The following is an 18580-nucleotide window of genomic DNA, read 5'->3' as shown; positions in this document are numbered from 1 at the left end:
TTGGTGGTCTTTCTGTCTTCTACCGACTCCTCTCCGGCCTTGCTCCCCCAGCTCTCTCTGTGCTCTGTCCCCCCAATATTCCTTCAGGTCGCACAAGATCTGCCTGCAACCCTCTTATGGTTAAACTGCCAAAGTCTAGGCTCTCTGTTCACCTTCACTCTTTCATTCCCATTTTCTCCCGCCTCTGGAACAAACTCCCCCACTCCCTTCAATCCCACTCCTCCCTCCAGGTCTTTAAAACAGCTGTTCACCACCATCTCTTATCTTCCCCCATCGAAAACCTTGATCTTTTCTACCCCCAGTAATTCACCCCAGAGTCCTTGCAGTGTTCATATGTTTTAATCCTCTCCCACCTCCCCCCAAGTCCTCCCGATGTCCCTGCTCTCAAATGTTGTGTTTGTGTCCTTCCCCTTCTTCCCCCTCTCTTTTGTGTCCTCCCCCCTCTCTCCCCATCTTGTCTGCCGCTCCCCTTGTTTTTTGTGTTTTGTGTGTCGGTTTGTCTTTTTGTGTGATTAATGTTTGCTCTTTCACGAGCCTCGATCTTGTATACAAAAAAAAAAAAAAAAAAAAGTCTCGGGAAGATTGTGTTGTTTCTATATTTGTAAGTTCTTGATTCGCTAGTTCCTCCAACTCTCTCAACTCTTGTTGTTGTTTGGTAGTGTATGTTATCGTGGGAACTTGGCCTGATAGGTCAATCAAATCATGCGCTTCTTGACTTTTTTGGGGGGGGGTCGGGGGGGGGGGGTATATTCTATCGCAGGAGGTTGAAACGAAACTGCCTTTTGTTCGGCAGATTTTAAAAGAGGTTTAAAAAACTCGTTTTCTTTCAAATATTTCTTCACCCGTTAGTTTCTGCCTCCGCTTCTTCTTTATCAACTTTTGAAAGTAATTGTTGATGTTCCTTAAATTTTCTTGCTTGTTCTTCAGCATTCATTTTATTTATGCAAATAAATTATTAGTTATTACATCATCTCCTTTAACAATGATATATTTATATTTTTCAGTCGTATGTTTCATATGCCTCTCAAATTCCTTTTTACTACATAATGTAGAAAAATTATCCCTCCAAAAATTTGTTATATCTAATGCATTTAGTTTGAATAAAATAAAAGTATTAGCATTGTTTCTTATTGAGCAATGAGGGAGTTGAAAGTATGATTGACTAAGATAAATACAATTACAAGAAGAATGTCGTCCCCTTGTATAGTCGCTGTCCATAACTTTGATTTTTCTCATTAACACAATCGTCAAAGATAACGAGGTTCTTTTTTGTGTCATCTAAATCTTGGGGTAAAGGTATATCATCCGTATTATCGCTAACAATACAAGTTATAGGTGGTGTGGGTTTTGATTTCCTTTTTTGTGGAGTATCACAAAATAGTTGTATTACATCTTTAAAGTCGAGCTCATTTAGTTCGTATTGAAGCTTAAATAACCCGATTATATCTTCTTTTTGAAGACCCGCATTAAAACCTTGGGATAGTAGTTGATACTCTGGTTGAAAACTTGACTTTTAAAAAATTATTAAATTTTCATAATCTAAAAAATTTGGAGTAATGAGCATCTTTAAAAGCAAGCAGGTTTTCCCACATCCGCTTGAACCGACTATTAGACATCTTAATGAATTTGGGATGTTCTTATGATTATTAAATTTTATCTTACTTTCCCACACGGGTAAAAAATCATCCATTTTATATATATTGTTACGGCCCGCGGATAAGGATGTTGGTTTGCCGAGCGGATGGCACCGCGGCCTAACAGTTACCCCGATTAACCCGATCCCCGAACGTTGGCCGGATCACGCCACAGATATTCAATAGGGAAAAGACTAAGGCGACGCGTATGTGAAGAAGAAGAAGACAAAAAGGTTGGAAATACGAATATAATTTATTTCTATTTACACCCAAAAATAACCAAGGAGAAGGAAAGATAAGAAAATAATATACAGAAGATTTTAGAGACAGTGCAACGCTAGCTTATACGAGCTTAATTAACTACCCAGGGACAAAACAAACAGAACAAACTCACGTACACCAAAAGGATGGAAAGGCAGGAGGTGGATGGCTGGAGGGAAAGGAAGGTCCTAGGGGTCCTGCAGCACGATCGGCGCGTTTAGCAGCCGCCGTTCCTTCGCGGCCCTGCTCAAAACCACCGTCCAGGCCCCAAGCGGCTGTTGAGTGTTGTTGCTGCTGTGGCCGCCGCTGCTGCTGCTGCTGTTGCTGCGGACGTCGCGTGCTTTGCCAGGACTACAACAGGCTTTGTGCTTCCCTGGATGATGATCTCCTTAATGTTCTCTATGTTCTTTTGCTCACATGCCAGCCTCAGACTCTGCTCGGAAAAGCACCAGCTCCGGAACAACCATCGGCCCACTTGATCAGCCGTTGCTGTGTACAAAGCTTCCTTGGGTGATCTCAATGTACTCTCGCAGTTGGTTCTCCTCGATGATCTTTTTACACAACTCAGCAACTACTCCACTCTACAACGTCCTTGCGCGCGCGCTTTTATAGCGCCTCCGGCGATCAAGCCGCCGGCCTTTAGGACACGCCCATCGGTGTGCTCACCTCGGCCCTGGTTGGTCGCGCGACCCTCTGGCTCCGCCCTTGATGACGACGGGCGGGCACGCCTTTCTTCCCCGACCCGAGCACATGTTCAATGGTGGTTTTGGAGGGGATGTAACTGGCAATCGAGGCTTGGCAATGATGAAAGGCAATGAAAGTTTTGGGAGTGGGAATGGGGAATGAAAGGAATCTATCTATTTCACTTGGTGCAATGGAGTGTCATCTTAATGGAAGACAAGGCCTTACCCTAATACACATAATAAAGATATAACTATCAACCAGGGGGAAATCTATGATTGGCTAACGTGTATGCTTTATGGAATTAACTACGGGAACGCCCTTTGACCTTTATACAACACTGGAGGCAGGAGGGTCCAGACTTAAGCAATAATTCACCACAATTTACTACAATACAACACAATAAAAAAAATACAATCCTCATATCCGCAACAATATGTTAAAAAATATATAACGGTTAATCATTCATCCTGTGTGTTGTTATCCCTATTTGTATTACAATTGTGTATACATATTAGAAGCAATTCAACCAACCGTTTAATTGTGTTGAATATATCTTGAAATATTTTGAAAATGGATTCTCCATTTTATATACTCCAATAAAAAAGTTTTTTCTCAAATATTTTAGAAGAAGTATAACATAAATGTTATATTTCTATAATTTTAACCACAACTTACCCATAACTCATCGTGTAAATTTACCTGTGTGTTACCCCAGTATTAACATCACTAAACATACGCGTCGCCGCTGTCCCCATAATTTTATTTGCGGTCGTAAGATTACCCATATTAATCATCAACATGTCTGTTTTCAAAAATTGTGCTTGAACAATAACATCATTTACTTTCATTTGAATGGATGGTTTCGCATCACCGATAAAAACGTTTGATATTTCAATTTCAGAGCAAACAACTTTACATCTCTTGTACATCAATTCCTCTGGGTTAATACAATGGCCTATGGGGCATGATTCTTCGCTGTCTGTGTTGTTGTAAAACAAAGTTATAATTTCGAGAGGTTTGTCCACTTCCCTATGCCATTCATATTTAGTCAAAAGTTTTGGGTACATTGTCGGTGGGTATCCTTCAATGCAAACGTTTGAAGGGAAGTGGACAAACCTCTCGATGCAAAAAGGCACAGATGTAGTATGGACCTATACAATTGTTTTCCTGAGGGGCGCCCAAAAATTCAGAAAATTCAAAAAATCCAAAAAAATGTCCTGGATGCCATGAAAAAGGGGAGAAAACGGGTATTGATTCGAACTGTAGATTCTGATATTGTGGTCTTGGCAATAGCACACTACTTTACCTACCAGTCACACGGTGTGGAGGAACTCTGGATTGCCATTGGCACTGGTAAAAGCTACCGCTACCTTGCCATCCATAAAATTGCCACCGGCCTTGGCCGCAGGAAGTCCGAGTCTTTGCCATTATTTCATGCCTTCACTGGCTGCGACACTGTCATTTTTTGCCCAAATTGGGAAAAAGACAGCCTGGAAGGCTTGGGAGGCATACCCCAGCATCACGCAGACCTTTCATGCTCTCGCTTATAGGCCATCTGTGGACGCTATTACTATGGAACTACAGAGCATAGAAAGATATGTTGCCATCCTCTATGACTGGACTACCGAGATAAAGACAGTGAATGACATGCGCCGACACTTGTTCACGAAGAAGGCAAGAACAACTGATCACATTCCCCCAACAGCAGACGCCTTCGAACAACACCTAAAACGTGCATGTTTTCAGGCTGGACATGTATGGAGTCAGGCACTTGTGCCCTACCCAGAACTTCCATCACCAGCTCATTGGGGCTGGATGAAAACAGGGACTTCTTGGACACCAATTTGGACCACAATACCACTGATACAGGAGGCATGTTCAGAGCTTACAAGCTGCCATTGTAAGTCGGCCTGTAAAGGCAACTGTAAATGCTCCAGGGCAAATCTGCCCTGCACATCACTGTGTGACTGTGATGGACAGTGCTTGTAGTACTACGCGTCTGTGCGAGAGCCTCCACCTTTCAAGTGCCCACAATATTTTCAGTTAAAACTGCAACTGTGTGTAACTTTGATTAATTAATACCATTCCATTGTTATCAGAGACCAATAAAACAATGTGTATCACTTGGAATTGAAATTTTACCTAAAATACTATGAGAGATTCAAGGAAAATGGAAACACCATGGCGGCCATCTTGAAATTAAAGATGATGGATGCCAATCTTTATGCAATTGATCCCATTGGATTCAGAGACCATGAAAACATGGGGTAAGACACTGGAACTGTGGTGTTATCGCTCATAGTATAGAAGTTATTGAGGGGAAATAGGTCACAGAGGGCGGTCATGTTGAAATTCAATATGGCGGCCACCAGGGGTTCTGAATTTTTGGGCGCCCCTCAGGAAAACAATTGTATAGGTCCATACTACATCTGTGCCAAATTTGGTGCTTTCCTGAAAAAATGAACGATACGCCCTATTTTTCGGTCTTAACTGCCTAAGCAGTTTTCTAATGCCACCTTGTGGGTGAGTATGATCATAATTATATTTTAATCATAATACGGTAATAGTTAGTTCCGTTGTTGTAATATTTTGGTTCTTCAAAGATAATATTTTTAATATCAAAATTCAGATAAGTCAACGCCATATGTATTTTATATAGGGAAAGTATTTTCTTAAACTAAAAATCAAATTTTTTTATTTTTAGAATTATTTTTGTGAAAATCGGGAAAAAATGATAAATTGGAAATTTTAGAAAATCGTGAAATCTGAAAAATAATTAATTAATTGCTCACTTCCGGTTAGTGGTGAGTCACTTCCTGTTTTGGGTTGAGGCAGTTTCGGTTTGGGGGCAAGGGGGGTGGGAGAATGTGGGGAATGTGGGGAGTGTTGTCTGAGGTGGAGGTGTTCTGGATCTCTCCTTTTACATCTACTCAGGCTTTATTTAAAATGGATTGAATTGAGATTTTTTGTCATTGATCTACACATAATACCACTTAATGTCAATGTGGAAATTTTACTTTGGAGATTTTTACAAAACAATTAAAATTGAAATACAGAAATGTCTAACTTGCATAAATATTCAACAACCTGAGGTCAATACTTCGTGGAAACGCCTTGGCAGTGATTATAGGTTCAAGTATTCTTGCGTATGTTTGTATCAGGTATGCACATCTGGATCTGGGGAATTTCTCCAATTCTTCCTTGCAGATTTTCTAAAGCCCTATCAAGTTTGATGGGGAGCATCAGTGAACAGCAATCTTCAAGTCTTTCCACAGATTCTCAATGGTATTCATGTCTGGGCTTTGGCTGGGCAACTCGAGGACTTTCACATTCTTGTTCTGAAGCCATTCCAGTGTTGCTTTGGCTGTATGCTTGGGGTCATTGTCTTGTTGCCACGTAAATCTTCGCCGCAGTCGAAAGTCTTTTGCACTCTGAAGCAGGTTCTCCTCAAGGATTTACCTGTATTTGGCTCCATTCATTGTTCCCTCTATCCTTACAAGTCTCCCAGTCCCTGTCACTGAAAAGCATCCCCATAGCATGATGCTGCCACCACCATGCTTCATGGCAGGGATGATGTTAGATGGGTGATGAGCTATGCTCGAATTCCGCCAGACGTAGCGCTTTGCATTCAGGCCAAAGAGTTCAATTTTCACCTCATCAGACCACAGAATATTTTGCCTCATGCTCAGAGTATTTCACGTGTCTTTTTGCAATCTCCAGGTGTGCTGTCATGTGCCTTTCTCTCAGGAGTGACTTCCGTCTGGCCACTCTCCCATAGAGCCTAGATTTGTGAAGACTGGCAGTTATCCTTCCGGCAGTTTCTCCCATCTTAGGCAAGGAACTCTGTAGTTCTCTCAGAGTGGTCGTTGGGTTCTTGGTCACCTCCCTGAACAAGGTTCTTCTTGCCCGGTTGCTCAGTTTGGTCAGACGGCCAGCCTTATGAAGAGTAGTTTCATATTCTTTCAATTTCCCGAATGACGGAGCTCACTGTATTTTTGGGAACTTTTAACACGAGAAATTGTTTTATTCCCTTCCCCAGATCTATGCTTCCTCACAATTATATCTCGGAGTTTACGGACAGTTCCTTTGACTTCCTGGTAGAGTTTCTGATCTGACATGCACTGTCAACTGTGAGACCTTATATAGAAAGGTGTGTTTCTTTATAAATCATGTCCAATCAATTGAATTGGCCGCAAGTGGACTGCAATAAAGCTGTCGAGACACCTGAAGGATGATCTAAGGAAATTGGACGCACCTGAGCTCAATAGCAAAGGGTTTGAATACTTATTGACCCAAGACATTTCAGCTTTTCATTTTCAATTATTTTGTAAAGATTTCTAAAAAAAGAAATTCCACTAACATGATGCGGTATTTTGTGGTGATTAGTACCAATAAATCTCAATTTAAACCATTTAAAATTCAGGCTGTAACAAAATGTGAAAAATTCCAAGAGGTGCGAATACCTTCTGAAGGCTCTGTATTCACAAGTAATTACCTGTCTTGACATGTGCAGCACCAATATGGCGGTTTGTAGCACAATTGCAAACATGGTTGGTGATGGGCAGCAGAAGTGAAAATTAAAGCAAATTAACAGACAATGACATTGTGAAAGGTGTGTGTGTGTGTGGGTGAGAGGGGGGTGCATCATGATTGTGGGATGAAAAATAACGCAAGTGAGGAAATCAAATGAAATACCCTCTCCTCTGGCGAGGGTAATAATGGTCACGTGACTTACACATTTCCACGTTTTTCTAAGTCGGCCTGTTCCACCTGCTTGTAGCAAACCACGAGTGTCACGATCAGGCACAAGGCGCTCGACACGATCATAAAATACAACATGACCTCTGATATCACAGAAGTGAGGTCAGCACTCACTGCACAAGAGACAACCCAGTTACAAGCACATCAAGTGTCGAAGAGGGTTTCACTTAATTTATACCAAGTTACATTTCTACATTTACAAACATGGTAAAAAAGGCTGCTCCAATGTCTCTTTAGCAACAATTTCCCTTTGACAAAGCATCTCATGTAAGTAGTGGGAATATGTTGGTTCCGGCTCACTTCATATACTGTGCTTGTGCCAACTCATTCACACAAATTTCCCCTGATAATGTCTGTTCAATAATTTTCTCATTTTGGACCATTTTGCATTCAAGCTCATTTTACATCATTTCCTACACCACTGGTTATCATTATAAACAAAATTACAAGCAATAAATGATAAAAAGAAAAAGAAATATAATTCTACTTATCACAAAACAATTTTAAAAAAAAAATTGGTTTCCATGCAGGTATCTCGCTGACGTGGTGTTCAGGCCAAATAGTTCAATTTTCATCTCATCAGACCGCAGATGACCTGCAATGTTCTGTTCTGTTCGCTGACCTGCAATGCTCGCTGGCACCAAGAGTGCAGACCTGCACCTTTTCTGACGTTACTCCTCACACACTATTTTGGTTTTCTCAAAGCAGTCGCCATTTTAATCTACAGCTGGGATGTGTTTCGTTTTGGTAATGTTAATTCTATCTTTCATCCCAATTCTTTAAAATAAAAAAAACATGCAAAACTCCTCCAACCGCTCCACAAAATGCACATTGGCAGGTCCATCGATAAGTTTGATGGGGGTTCCTCCTTCCGACTCCACTTTCTTTAACTTTATTTTCCTCATCATATTGTACTCTCTATAGCTACTGATAACAATAAATTTGTCTGGGGGAATTACTGCCACAAAAAGATTGAGTAAAACTGAAAACAACGGCCCGGACAGCATTTGCTCGAGTACCACGATAGCACTGTTTCCATGGAGACAGCTTGACAAGAGGTAATCAAGCTGCTTGCCAAGTTGAAATGACAAAATTTAGTGGATCTGGGACTATGAAGGAATAAACTGGATGTATGTTATATTTATTCTTCAATTTTTTACGCCGTTTTTTTTGTAATGCATTTTATAATCTGTTTTATTACCTTTAATAATAACCTTCAACCCTTTGAGAACTACAGACATTTTGAAAGTAATTTACAGATACAAGTCCAATTATTTTATTAGTTTGGATAATTTAAAAAATTTTAAATCAAAATTCAAGAGTATGCATGATGAAAAATACAAGGTTTTCTAATCAGCAACAACAAAACAAGAAAGATGTCATGCAGAGCATGACACTTGCAAAATCCACTGCACCCCAAAATAAAAAGTTTCCATGGATACATCAAAATGTCCATTTCATCAACATTGAAATCGACGATCTTAATCAAAGCCCGGGTCAATCTGATTAAAATTGATGATTTTTCAGATGAAAATTGATATTATAAGTTCGACCTTGAGTTGACCTTTGACCTTAAAATAGTTGGTTTCCCAATTCAGTGAGGCACTCTACAAATGCTGTTAAATTTTCAAGTCAATCGGATGAAAATAATGATTTTAGAAGTTTGACCTTGAGTTCACCTTTGACCTTTTGACCTCAAAAAGTTCATTTCCCCATTTTCTGACTCAATACGCAAATGCTGTTCAATTTTCAAGTCAATTGGATGAAAAATTCGTTTTAGAAATGTGACCTCAAGATGACCTTTGACCTCAACATCAATAGGCTTCCTACTTATGACCAACTCTACCATTTGGTGAAGTTTCGTGAAGATCAGTTTTAAATAGTGACCTGTGGGCGACTGACAGACAGACAAACAGACAGAATGAAAGATCACTCATGGAGTGATACTTGGCAAAAGAGAACAAAGTAGAATGGCACTCAGTAGAGCATCCTTTTGACCTCAATTGGTGGTTGAATTGTGACCTGATATGCAAATCGCCTTCAAAGTTTAAGTTAATCGGATGAAAATTGATAATTTTAGAAATCTGGCCAATGTTGACCTTTTGGCCTATGTTGACCTTTTGGCCCATGTTGATCTCAAAAATAGTTGGTGGTTGAATTCAATTAGCTGATATGAAAATCCTATTCGAATTTCAAGTGAATCGGATGAAAATTGAGGATTTTAGGAATTTGAAAAAAGGGGTTGACCATTGGCTTATGTTGACCTTTTGACCTCAAATATATATAGTATTTTGTCAAACCACAGACAGACTCTACCATTTCGTGAAATTTTGTGAAGATCGGTTTGAAATTGTGACCTGTAGGCAAGTATAAGTGAGTGGACAGAAACGCACAAACACACAAACTGGAGTGATCAACATACAACATACATGTCAAAGAAAAAAAAAAAATTGGCAAGTAATAACACAATACCAACCAATATACAGACTTGGCATTTAATATGGAATTTTTTTATTTTTCTTGACTTGGGTTTACTTTCTTAACTCAGTATATCAATCTGGTGAGTTTCTTTTATGCTTTGGTGATTTATTTGTTAAAAGAACCATGTCACTGATTGTCTGTCGCAGCAAGAAGTCATTAACAGGATTATATCACAGGTGGCATGGCAAAATGTACGGACAGGTACATTTGACGATTGACTTCACAATTGGGTATATAAGGGTTCTTGCGTTCTGTATTAGTGGAAAACAACTGCTCCACGTCTACAGAAGTTATTGCCGCTTCCCCTGGAAATGGTCCGTCAACTCGGCAATGCTGTTTGTCATTTAGTGGTGGCTTTACGAAATTCCGGCATGAAACAGCGTGCTATTGCTTGGCAGTATGGCATCACTCAAGGTCAGGTGTCAAAGATCTTGAAACGAAATGCTCAGAGGGGTGTCCCTACTCCAATACCGAAGCCATGACGTCCCCGCAGAACCACAAGGAGGGATGATCGCCAGCTGCGCCGGTTAGTCTGCAATGGCCATTCCAAGTCAGCTAATCGGCTTAGGGCTGAGTGGCAGCAACTGACAAATGTGCCTGTATCCAGAAGGCTAGTCAAGAACGGCTGGTTCAAGCAGGCTATCGTGCCAGGCATCCCCTGAGAAAGCCACGCCTGACCAGACAGCACCACCAGTGCCAATTGCAGTGGGCCAGAGAGCACCGTCAATGCCAGCCGGACACTGGAATCACGTGATCTTCAGTGACGAGTCTAGATTTCTGGTCTATCGTCAAGATGGCCGCGTCTGAGTGCGCAGACAAGTGCATGAAGCCCACAACGAAGATTGTATAGTGCCAAGAGTCCAAGCTGGAGGTGGTGGGGTGACCGTTTGGGCTGCTTTTCATGCAGGGGGCAAAACTGACCGGTTGTTCTGAATGGAAACCTGAACCAATTCAAGTACAGGGTCATTCTGGAAGAAACATTGCTTCCATTTGCTCGTGCAGCCTTTCGAGGAAACTTTGTCTTCCAAGATGACAATGCACGGCCTCATCATGCTCGCATGATCCAACACTTTCTTGCTGACCGTGGTGTAGAGCATATGGAGTGGCCTGCCATGTCCCCGGATATGAATCCGATAGAGAACTTGTGGGCAGAATTAACACGTCAAATCGACAACTTGGACCAGCAGCCTAGCTCGGTGCGTGAATTGCAGCAGGCTATTGCCACTGCATGGCAAGCGATTCCTGTCCAAACCTTGGCAAATCTCGTGAACAGCATGCCTCAACGTGTACGTGCTCTCCTGAATGCTCGTGGGGGTTACACGAAGAACTGAACTGTAATTTTACTGTCCGTAATCCCAGTCGTAATTTAACTTTTGTTTTTGTTAAAAAAATTTTGGCTAATGTGCAAAAGAGAGATACTTCTGGAAAACATACAGAAGTTGAACATAGTACTGTCCGTGAATAGAGTTCGATATCAGTTTACATCACTTTCAAGGATCAATTTATTTGCTTCGAAATGTCAAATGTGGTTTTTGTTTCTTTTAAAGGTCACATTAACAAAATCTAGAATAATTTCAACATAATTCCAATGAACTTTTGGTTCTAAGACATCTTGAAATGTAAGTTCACCCCCACAAAAAAATATTCCATATTAAATGCCAAGTCTGTACTTGAAAAATCTTTGATTTTACAAGTAATAAAAATTGTGCAAATGACAAAAGCTCTTACCCAATGTTATTTCCAATGTTGTTCAATCTAAAATTGCAGGGGAAATATCGGAGATGCACCACTTCAAAGTTTAGGGACATATGTGTCCCTTGGTCTTTTTTTTTTTTTTTTTTTTTTTTGTATACAAGATCGAGGCTCGTGAAAGAGCGAACATTAATCACACAGAAAGACAAACCGACACATAAAACATATAACATAGGGAGCGGTAGACAAGATGGGGAGAGAGGGGGAAGGACACAAACACAACATTTGAGAGCAGGGACCGAGAGACATGGAGACATCGAGAGATCTGAGAGAGGGCGAGGGCTTTGGGGGGGGGGGCGTGGGAAGGGGGCAGTGGGAGAGGTATAAAACATATGGACACTGCCAGGACTTCCAGGAAAGAAGTTGGAATTTCAAACAAGGTGGATCTGGGGTGAATTAGCGGGGGTAGAAAAGATCAAGGTTTTGGATGGGGGAAGATAAGAGATGGTGGTGAACAGCTGTTTTAAAGACCTGGAGGGAGGAGTGGGATTGAAGGGAGTGAGGGAGTTTGTTCCAGAGGCGGGAGAAAAGAGGAATGAAAGAGTGAAGGTGAACGGAGAGCCGAGATTTCGGCAGTTTAACCATCAGAGGGTTGCTGGCAGATCTTGTGCGACCTGTAGGAATATTTGGGGGACAGAGCACAGAGAGAGCTGGGGGTGCAAGGCCGGAGAGGAGTCGGTAGAAGACAGAAAGACCACCTACCTGCCTGCGGTGAGTGAGTGAAAGGCCCTCAGAGATAGCTTCATCGCGGGAGATTCCAATAATTCTGAAAGCTTTGGTTTCAACAGCGTGAAGCCGAGCTAGGTGTGAGGCAGGAGCACCGGCCCATAGGGGAGAACAGTATTCCATTGAGCTGCGGATGAAAGCCTTGTATGTGGTGAGGAGCTCAGGTGTGCCGAGGAAGGACTTCGCACGACGGAGGATGCCCAGTCGGCGACTGGCTTTGGAGGCCAGCTTGGAAATGTGGTTTTCCCAAGAAAGATCATGGCAGATAGTGAGACCCAAAATCTTGAGCGACAGAACTTCTTGGAGAGGATTGTTGAGAAAGTAGATGGGAGGGTTGTCCAGTCGATCTTTTCGGAGAGACATAGTAAGAGTGTGAGATTTGTCAGGATTGAAAGACATGTTCCACTTGTTTGACCAGTCTGTGATTTTGTCCAGGTCTTCAGAGAGTGAGGAGGCAGCAGACTGCCGATCTGAGGGAAGAGGAATGGAGCGGCAGAGAGTGGAGTCATCAGCAAAGAGATAGAGAGGATTTTCGAGAGAGTCAGAGAGATCATTGATGAAGACCAGAAAAAGCACGGGGCCCAGAACACTGCCTTGGGGAACTCCAGCCTGAACAGGAAGAGGAGATGAGAGAAACCCATTCAGGGCCACACGTTGACGACGACTAGAGAGGAAGTCCACCAGCCATGCGTGGAGATTTCCATGGATACCAAAGGAGGAGAGTTTGGTGAGCAGAGCGGGGTGCCAGACCGTGTCGAAGGCACGTGATATGTCGAGGGAGACAGCTCTAATTTCCTGTTTGGCATTTAGGACCTCCATCCATTGTTGAGACAGCAGAAGCAGCATGTCCAGAGTAGAGTGACCTGGTCTGAAACCAAATTGATGATCAGAGATCAAGCCATTGGAGAAGAGGAAAGATTTCATATCAGAAGCAATGATGGATTCCATGACTTTGCTGATAATTGGGAGAAGGCTGATTGGTCTGTAGTTGCTAGGATCTGTTTTTGCACCTTTTTTGTGCAAAGCGGTGATGTTGGCTGATTTCCAAGCAGATGGCAGTTGACCTTGAGCAAAAGAGAGGGTGAAGAGAACAGAGAGAGGGTGAGATAGAGCAGCAGAGCAGGATTTTAGGACCCGTGGGCTGATGCCGTCGGGTCCAGTTGCAGAATCAGAGTCGAGGGTTGACAGAAACTTTTCCACCTTGTCAGGAGGAAAGGACACGGAGTCCAGGAGCAGCAGGGTACGACTGGGTATGGTGGGTACAGAGAGGGATGGGTTTGGGACACAAGATTTAGAGGCAAACACAGAGTTGAGGCATTCAGCTTTTTCACGTGCGGAGTCAGCTGTGTAGCCGTTTGAGGTAAGGGAGGGGATGGAGGGGGAACAAACACCAGAAACGGATTTGACCAGACGCCACCAGGATTTGGAAGAGGGAGACAGATAAGAGAGTTCGGTCTTGAGAACGGAGAGATATTGTTTCCTGGCTCTCCTGAGGGTGGACACACACTTGTTTCGGGCTTTGTGAAAGGAAATGAGATTTCCTTCCGTTGGATTTGCTTTCCAGGAGACGAAGGCAAGTTGTTTCTGGGCAACAGCCTCACCACAAGATTCCGTGTACCATGGACGGGAGGAAGGGTATGACAACTGAAGACGAGATGGGATGAATCTGTGCATGAGAGAGAGCAATTTACTTTGGAAGAATTCCCAGGATGAGTTGATGTCAGAGGTGGTAGAGATGGGAGACCAGTCCAGATGATTGATGGCTGCTTGAAGACCGTGCCAGTTGGCCTGAGTGAAATGCCAGACTCGTCGACGCTGAGCAGGCTCCCTGAGGATGGTCAGAGAGATGTCCGCTTTAACAAGGACATGATCAGATGATCCGATCGGAGCAGAAGAAGAGCAGCAGACATTTTCAGGGAAGTTAGTCATAACCAAGTCCAGAAGAGAAGATGTTCCGTTGACTGAGATCCGGGTCGGGAAATTGACAGATTGTGTCAGTCCCAGTGAGTCGCAGAAGTCCTTTGCTGAGGAGCCATGGCTGGTGAGAGAGGTACCCACACCCAGCCAACTGGCATGATGACAGTTGAAATCACCACATATGAGGAAGAGAGAGTTGGGATGAGTAGATAGAAGTTGGTCCATATCATCAGACAGCGAGATGTAGATCGAGTCATCACTGTTTGGTGGACGGTACAACACACATATGAACAAGAGGTGGGAGCGAAGTGGAAGCCGTAGCCAGAGGTATTCCTGGGGGTGAGGTGGAGAGAGTGCAGTGCAGGGCGAGTGAGGAAGAGAGTTTTTGATAAAGATAGCAACCCCGCCTCCAGGACGAGGCTCAGGTCTATCATACCGGAGGAGGGAGTAGCCCGGGAGAGATACTATGGAATCAGAGACATCATAAAGGAGGAAAGTTTCTGTTAAGCAGATCACGTCTGGTTTGACAGAAGCAACCTGTATGGAGAGATAGGTTAAAGGATTATAGGTCTTAAGGGTTAAAGAGCAATTAAACCTAGTAATAAATACTGATGATTTAATCAGATATTTAAACACATTTCATCCAAAGGTGCACAAAATAGTTTCGGCAATGTGCCAAGGAGAAACAAATCGACGCAAAGTTCCATTTCTGAGAGATACTGCATTCGTCAGCTGCCTCGATCGCTGAGGCCTATCTTGTAAAGGCCCGTGGTGCCTAAAGACCCAAAATCCTTTTCACTATCGCTTTGGTCATTTTACACTGAAGGGAAAAACCTATAGGGAGGGCATGGCGATTGTGAATACGACGTCTCACTTCGCATAGCAGTAATCACCAACATGGCGGCCGCAGCATAGACATTGTGTGTGTAATCAAGCAAACTGTCCAACCAATGGGTGGAACCCAGACACACGCAAGCTCCTTTCATAGAATATATGCAATTAATATAACTATCAACGGTACCCGCCCTATGGGCGGGGCTTCAATTGGGAAGCCCAAATGAAAAGGCAAAATATCAGAAATTGAAGGGTTTTTTTATATTAAAAGATTCATATAAACATCCGTTGAAGTTGAATCATATCACACGCAAGTCATCAAAATCTAAACAGTACATGGCGCCCATTTTGAAAAAAGATTGAATTCTGCAAAACGGAAGCGACCACTACACGTCTTTCGCAGTCGCACGTTTATGTGTGAAGAGTGCGTGCCGAATCTGTAACACGGAAGCGGCCACTCCACCTGTTTCTCAGTCGCTTTGCACACGCAGCCATGTTACTTCGGAGCCGCACGTTTATATAGGAAGAGTTTGTCAGGAGTCGATCTACTCTCTCCTGGTACGTAGAATAAACAGTATTTGTAGAATTTCAACAAAAGCCACATCACTGTTCATATCGGTAAATATTATTCCATAGTGTTTGGAAAAACTGGAAAATTGGAAAAACTTGGAAAAGCAATATAGCCCATTTTACTCCAGGGGGTCCAAGGATTATCCACCCAAAATATCGTTGCGATCGGTTCAGCCGTTTTTGAGGTACCTTCGAACAGCCAGACGGACGGATATTTGGCGAATTATAGGAAGATACTTGCAGTCTGTGCAGACAAACAAAACAGACAGACACACAAACAAGGACCCAAATGCAATACCCTTTCTTCTGGCGAAGGAAATAAACAATATCACCATTGTGGAGTAACTGTACAGATAAACAACTAAATAACCCGCAGAGGAGCTACAAATGGCCGGTATCGGATGATACTTACATTCATCGCAGATCTCCAGTTCGATCTTGCGAGTTTTGTTGTGACATCTAATTTCATTTTCGAACCTACGAAAGATGATGCATCTATACGTGCCACTGTCGTTCTTCGTGGCATTTGTCAGGACAATTGAGAATTCCTGGTGGTCGTCGCTTTTATTGAAGGTAATGTCGCTTTTATTGAAGGTAAAATGATCAAGATCACATTGAGTATCATTGTGCATCATATTGCATCGTGATGCAACATATTCGTATTCCAAGATCTACAAAAAAAAAGAAGAAGGTGTTATTGTACATTATGGACTTGATTCGTACATCTGAAGGTGGGCACTAAACACAAGGGGTGTCCATGCCAATCAAGAGCAATCAAGACGTTGAGTGACGTTTCCCAGCAATACGAGCATACATAGATGCGTACGTCTTTTCCGGGTAAAATGATAACACATTTAGACCTTTTTCCTTTTGTAAGTTCTGGTGTTTCACCAATAAAAAGCGAAGAATACCCTTTTTGAGCAGACAACTATATTCGACTGTACGACTCATCCTGCCTCAAAGGCATTAAATGTGCAGATATTGAGAAACACGGATGGAATGGATCAGAATTCAACAGGAATGCTTTCCCAGCGATTCTCATTAGATAGAGGCAAAGAAAGCACAGGGGGGGGGGGGGGGGGGGGGGGTAAAAAAAACCAGCAGCAGATGTGCACTATTGTATCTAAAGATTTTGTAAAGTGGAATCACATGAAACCTGCTCATCCAAACACTTTTATCAGCCGAGCTCCAAGTGCGGCCTACGAGATTAGGAGGAGAAGAGGACCATCAGATTTACCATTTCGCTCGTGTTTGAATCTTTAGGAGTAAACTTCCACTTGACATCGATAGTAGCGGGTTTCATCTCTTGCCTGTTCTGGCACCAGATGCATGTTAACTTCGCATTTTTTCCAACCTCATATTGGGTACGCGACTCAACCTGCACACAGACTGCCTCACCATGTGGTGCTGCACACACACACACACACACACACACACACACACACACACACACACACACACACACACACACACACACACACACACACACACACACACACACACACACACACACACACACACACACACACACTTAATTGTATGTGCAGGGGAGCAAGTTACAAGTTTCACAATGCAGAAACTATATTACTTATGAAACACAAATAAATCTCCAAGCTTTTGAGTTATAGGATTTAACAATTGTGCTGTGATGGTGGTTTGTGCTGTGATTGCGGGGGTGCAGGGGGGGACGGACGGAAGGTGGGGTGTATTGCAAGTATCATCCATTATCGGCCCTTGACCCCATAGTTTTGACAGGTTTTATACAAGTTGTAAACGAAACCTTTTAATGTATAAGAAACGTCTTCAGAACTTCCTCCCTTCCCATGCAAACAAGCAGCAGATTTGGTGTAAGTATTGGACTTCCGCTTCCGGTTCCTCCGGCGAGGAAGCGCCCTTCAAGCTCTCCACGTCAAAGTTAAGTATTTTCCCATTTGTATCTTTGTCAAATTTCCACTGGTTTTTTTACTGTGTATGTGTTATTATGTGCTTCTAGTTAGGTTTGGTTAATTCGTGCAAACTTGTGTAATTAGTCGTTTTGTGTTCGTACCACGTGCGCGGCCTGGACCCTCGAGACATCCCTGGTCCCTCGAGACCCCCCCCCCCCCCTTCGTCTGTGTTTTGTAAACTTAAGTTCTTTCCTTCGTTGTATTGCGTTTTTCTTCGATTTTCTTTTCTTCCCCAACCTCCTCCGGACATCTTACCTTCGTCTAACGTTTAAAATACAAAAACAAACATTTTTTTTTTTCCTTCCCTCCTCGCAGAACCCACCCATGACCACGTGCGTGTTTTCTCGCCCTGCCCCCCTTTTTCTCCTTTTTCTTCCACCTCTCCAATTGTAGTTTCCACCATACTCATTCAACCCTTTCACCTGCTTTCTGAAATCCACGCCCTCACTTCAGGGACTTTTCCCCAGATTGTTTTTCACGGTTTTGTTTAAATATTATTTAAATGTTTAAACTTTCCGCTGCAGTGTTTTATTAAGTGGTATATTACAACACACTGTTTTCCTTCCTATTTAAAAGGCTTTTTTCAATTTCCTCATCAAATCATTCCATTTCAAAAAAAAAAAATTCAATCTCTTACAGTCTTTCCTTTCGACATTCTCCAAACTCACCTTCATTCCACCCCTCCTCTATCGTTTTCAAACAGATCTCTGACTTGAAAATCACAATAAACCCAGTTTGTAATAAATGTTTGTTTGTCATTAATCGTCCACTTTCAAAACTCTCCCTCTCTCCCCTCCTCCGAAACACCCCCTCCCCCTCTCCTCATAAGCTCCCCCTCCCCCTCTCCTCATAAACTCCCCCTCCCCCTCTCCTCATAAACTCCCCCTCACCCCTCCCATTCAATTCTCCCCCCCCAATCAATTCTTCCCCTTCACCCCTCCCCTCCTAAATTCCCCCCTCGCCCCTCCCCTCCTAAATTCCCCCCCTCGCCCCTCCCCTCCTAAATTCCCCCCT

General features: G+C 42.8%; 1 protein-coding gene across 2 annotated transcripts in view; it reads right to left on the bottom strand.

Moving 5' to 3' along the window:
• The window catches only part of LOC137413382 (sodium channel regulatory subunit beta-3-like), a 79255-nt gene that overhangs the window by 40114 nt on the left and 20561 nt on the right, over nucleotides 1–18580 (bottom strand). For both annotated transcript variants that reach the window (XM_068098782.2, XM_078781240.1), the window contains exons 3-5: nucleotides 16858–17027; nucleotides 16033–16291; nucleotides 7315–7453 (exon numbers count right to left, since the gene is read on the bottom strand). In XM_068098782.2, the coding sequence (XP_067954883.2) occupies nucleotides 7315–7453; nucleotides 16033–16291; nucleotides 16858–17027 (568 nt within the window). The remainder of the gene's footprint in view (nucleotides 1–7314; nucleotides 7454–16032; nucleotides 16292–16857; nucleotides 17028–18580) is intronic.

This window comes from Myxine glutinosa, chromosome 7, assembly GCF_964187855.1.
Source record: "Myxine glutinosa chromosome 7, kmMyxGlut1.1, whole genome shotgun sequence".
NCBI lineage: Eukaryota > Metazoa > Chordata > Myxini > Myxiniformes > Myxinidae > Myxine > Myxine glutinosa.
The sequence above is the reverse complement of the archived record's forward strand: the minus strand, read 5'-3'. Positions and strand labels throughout refer to the sequence as shown.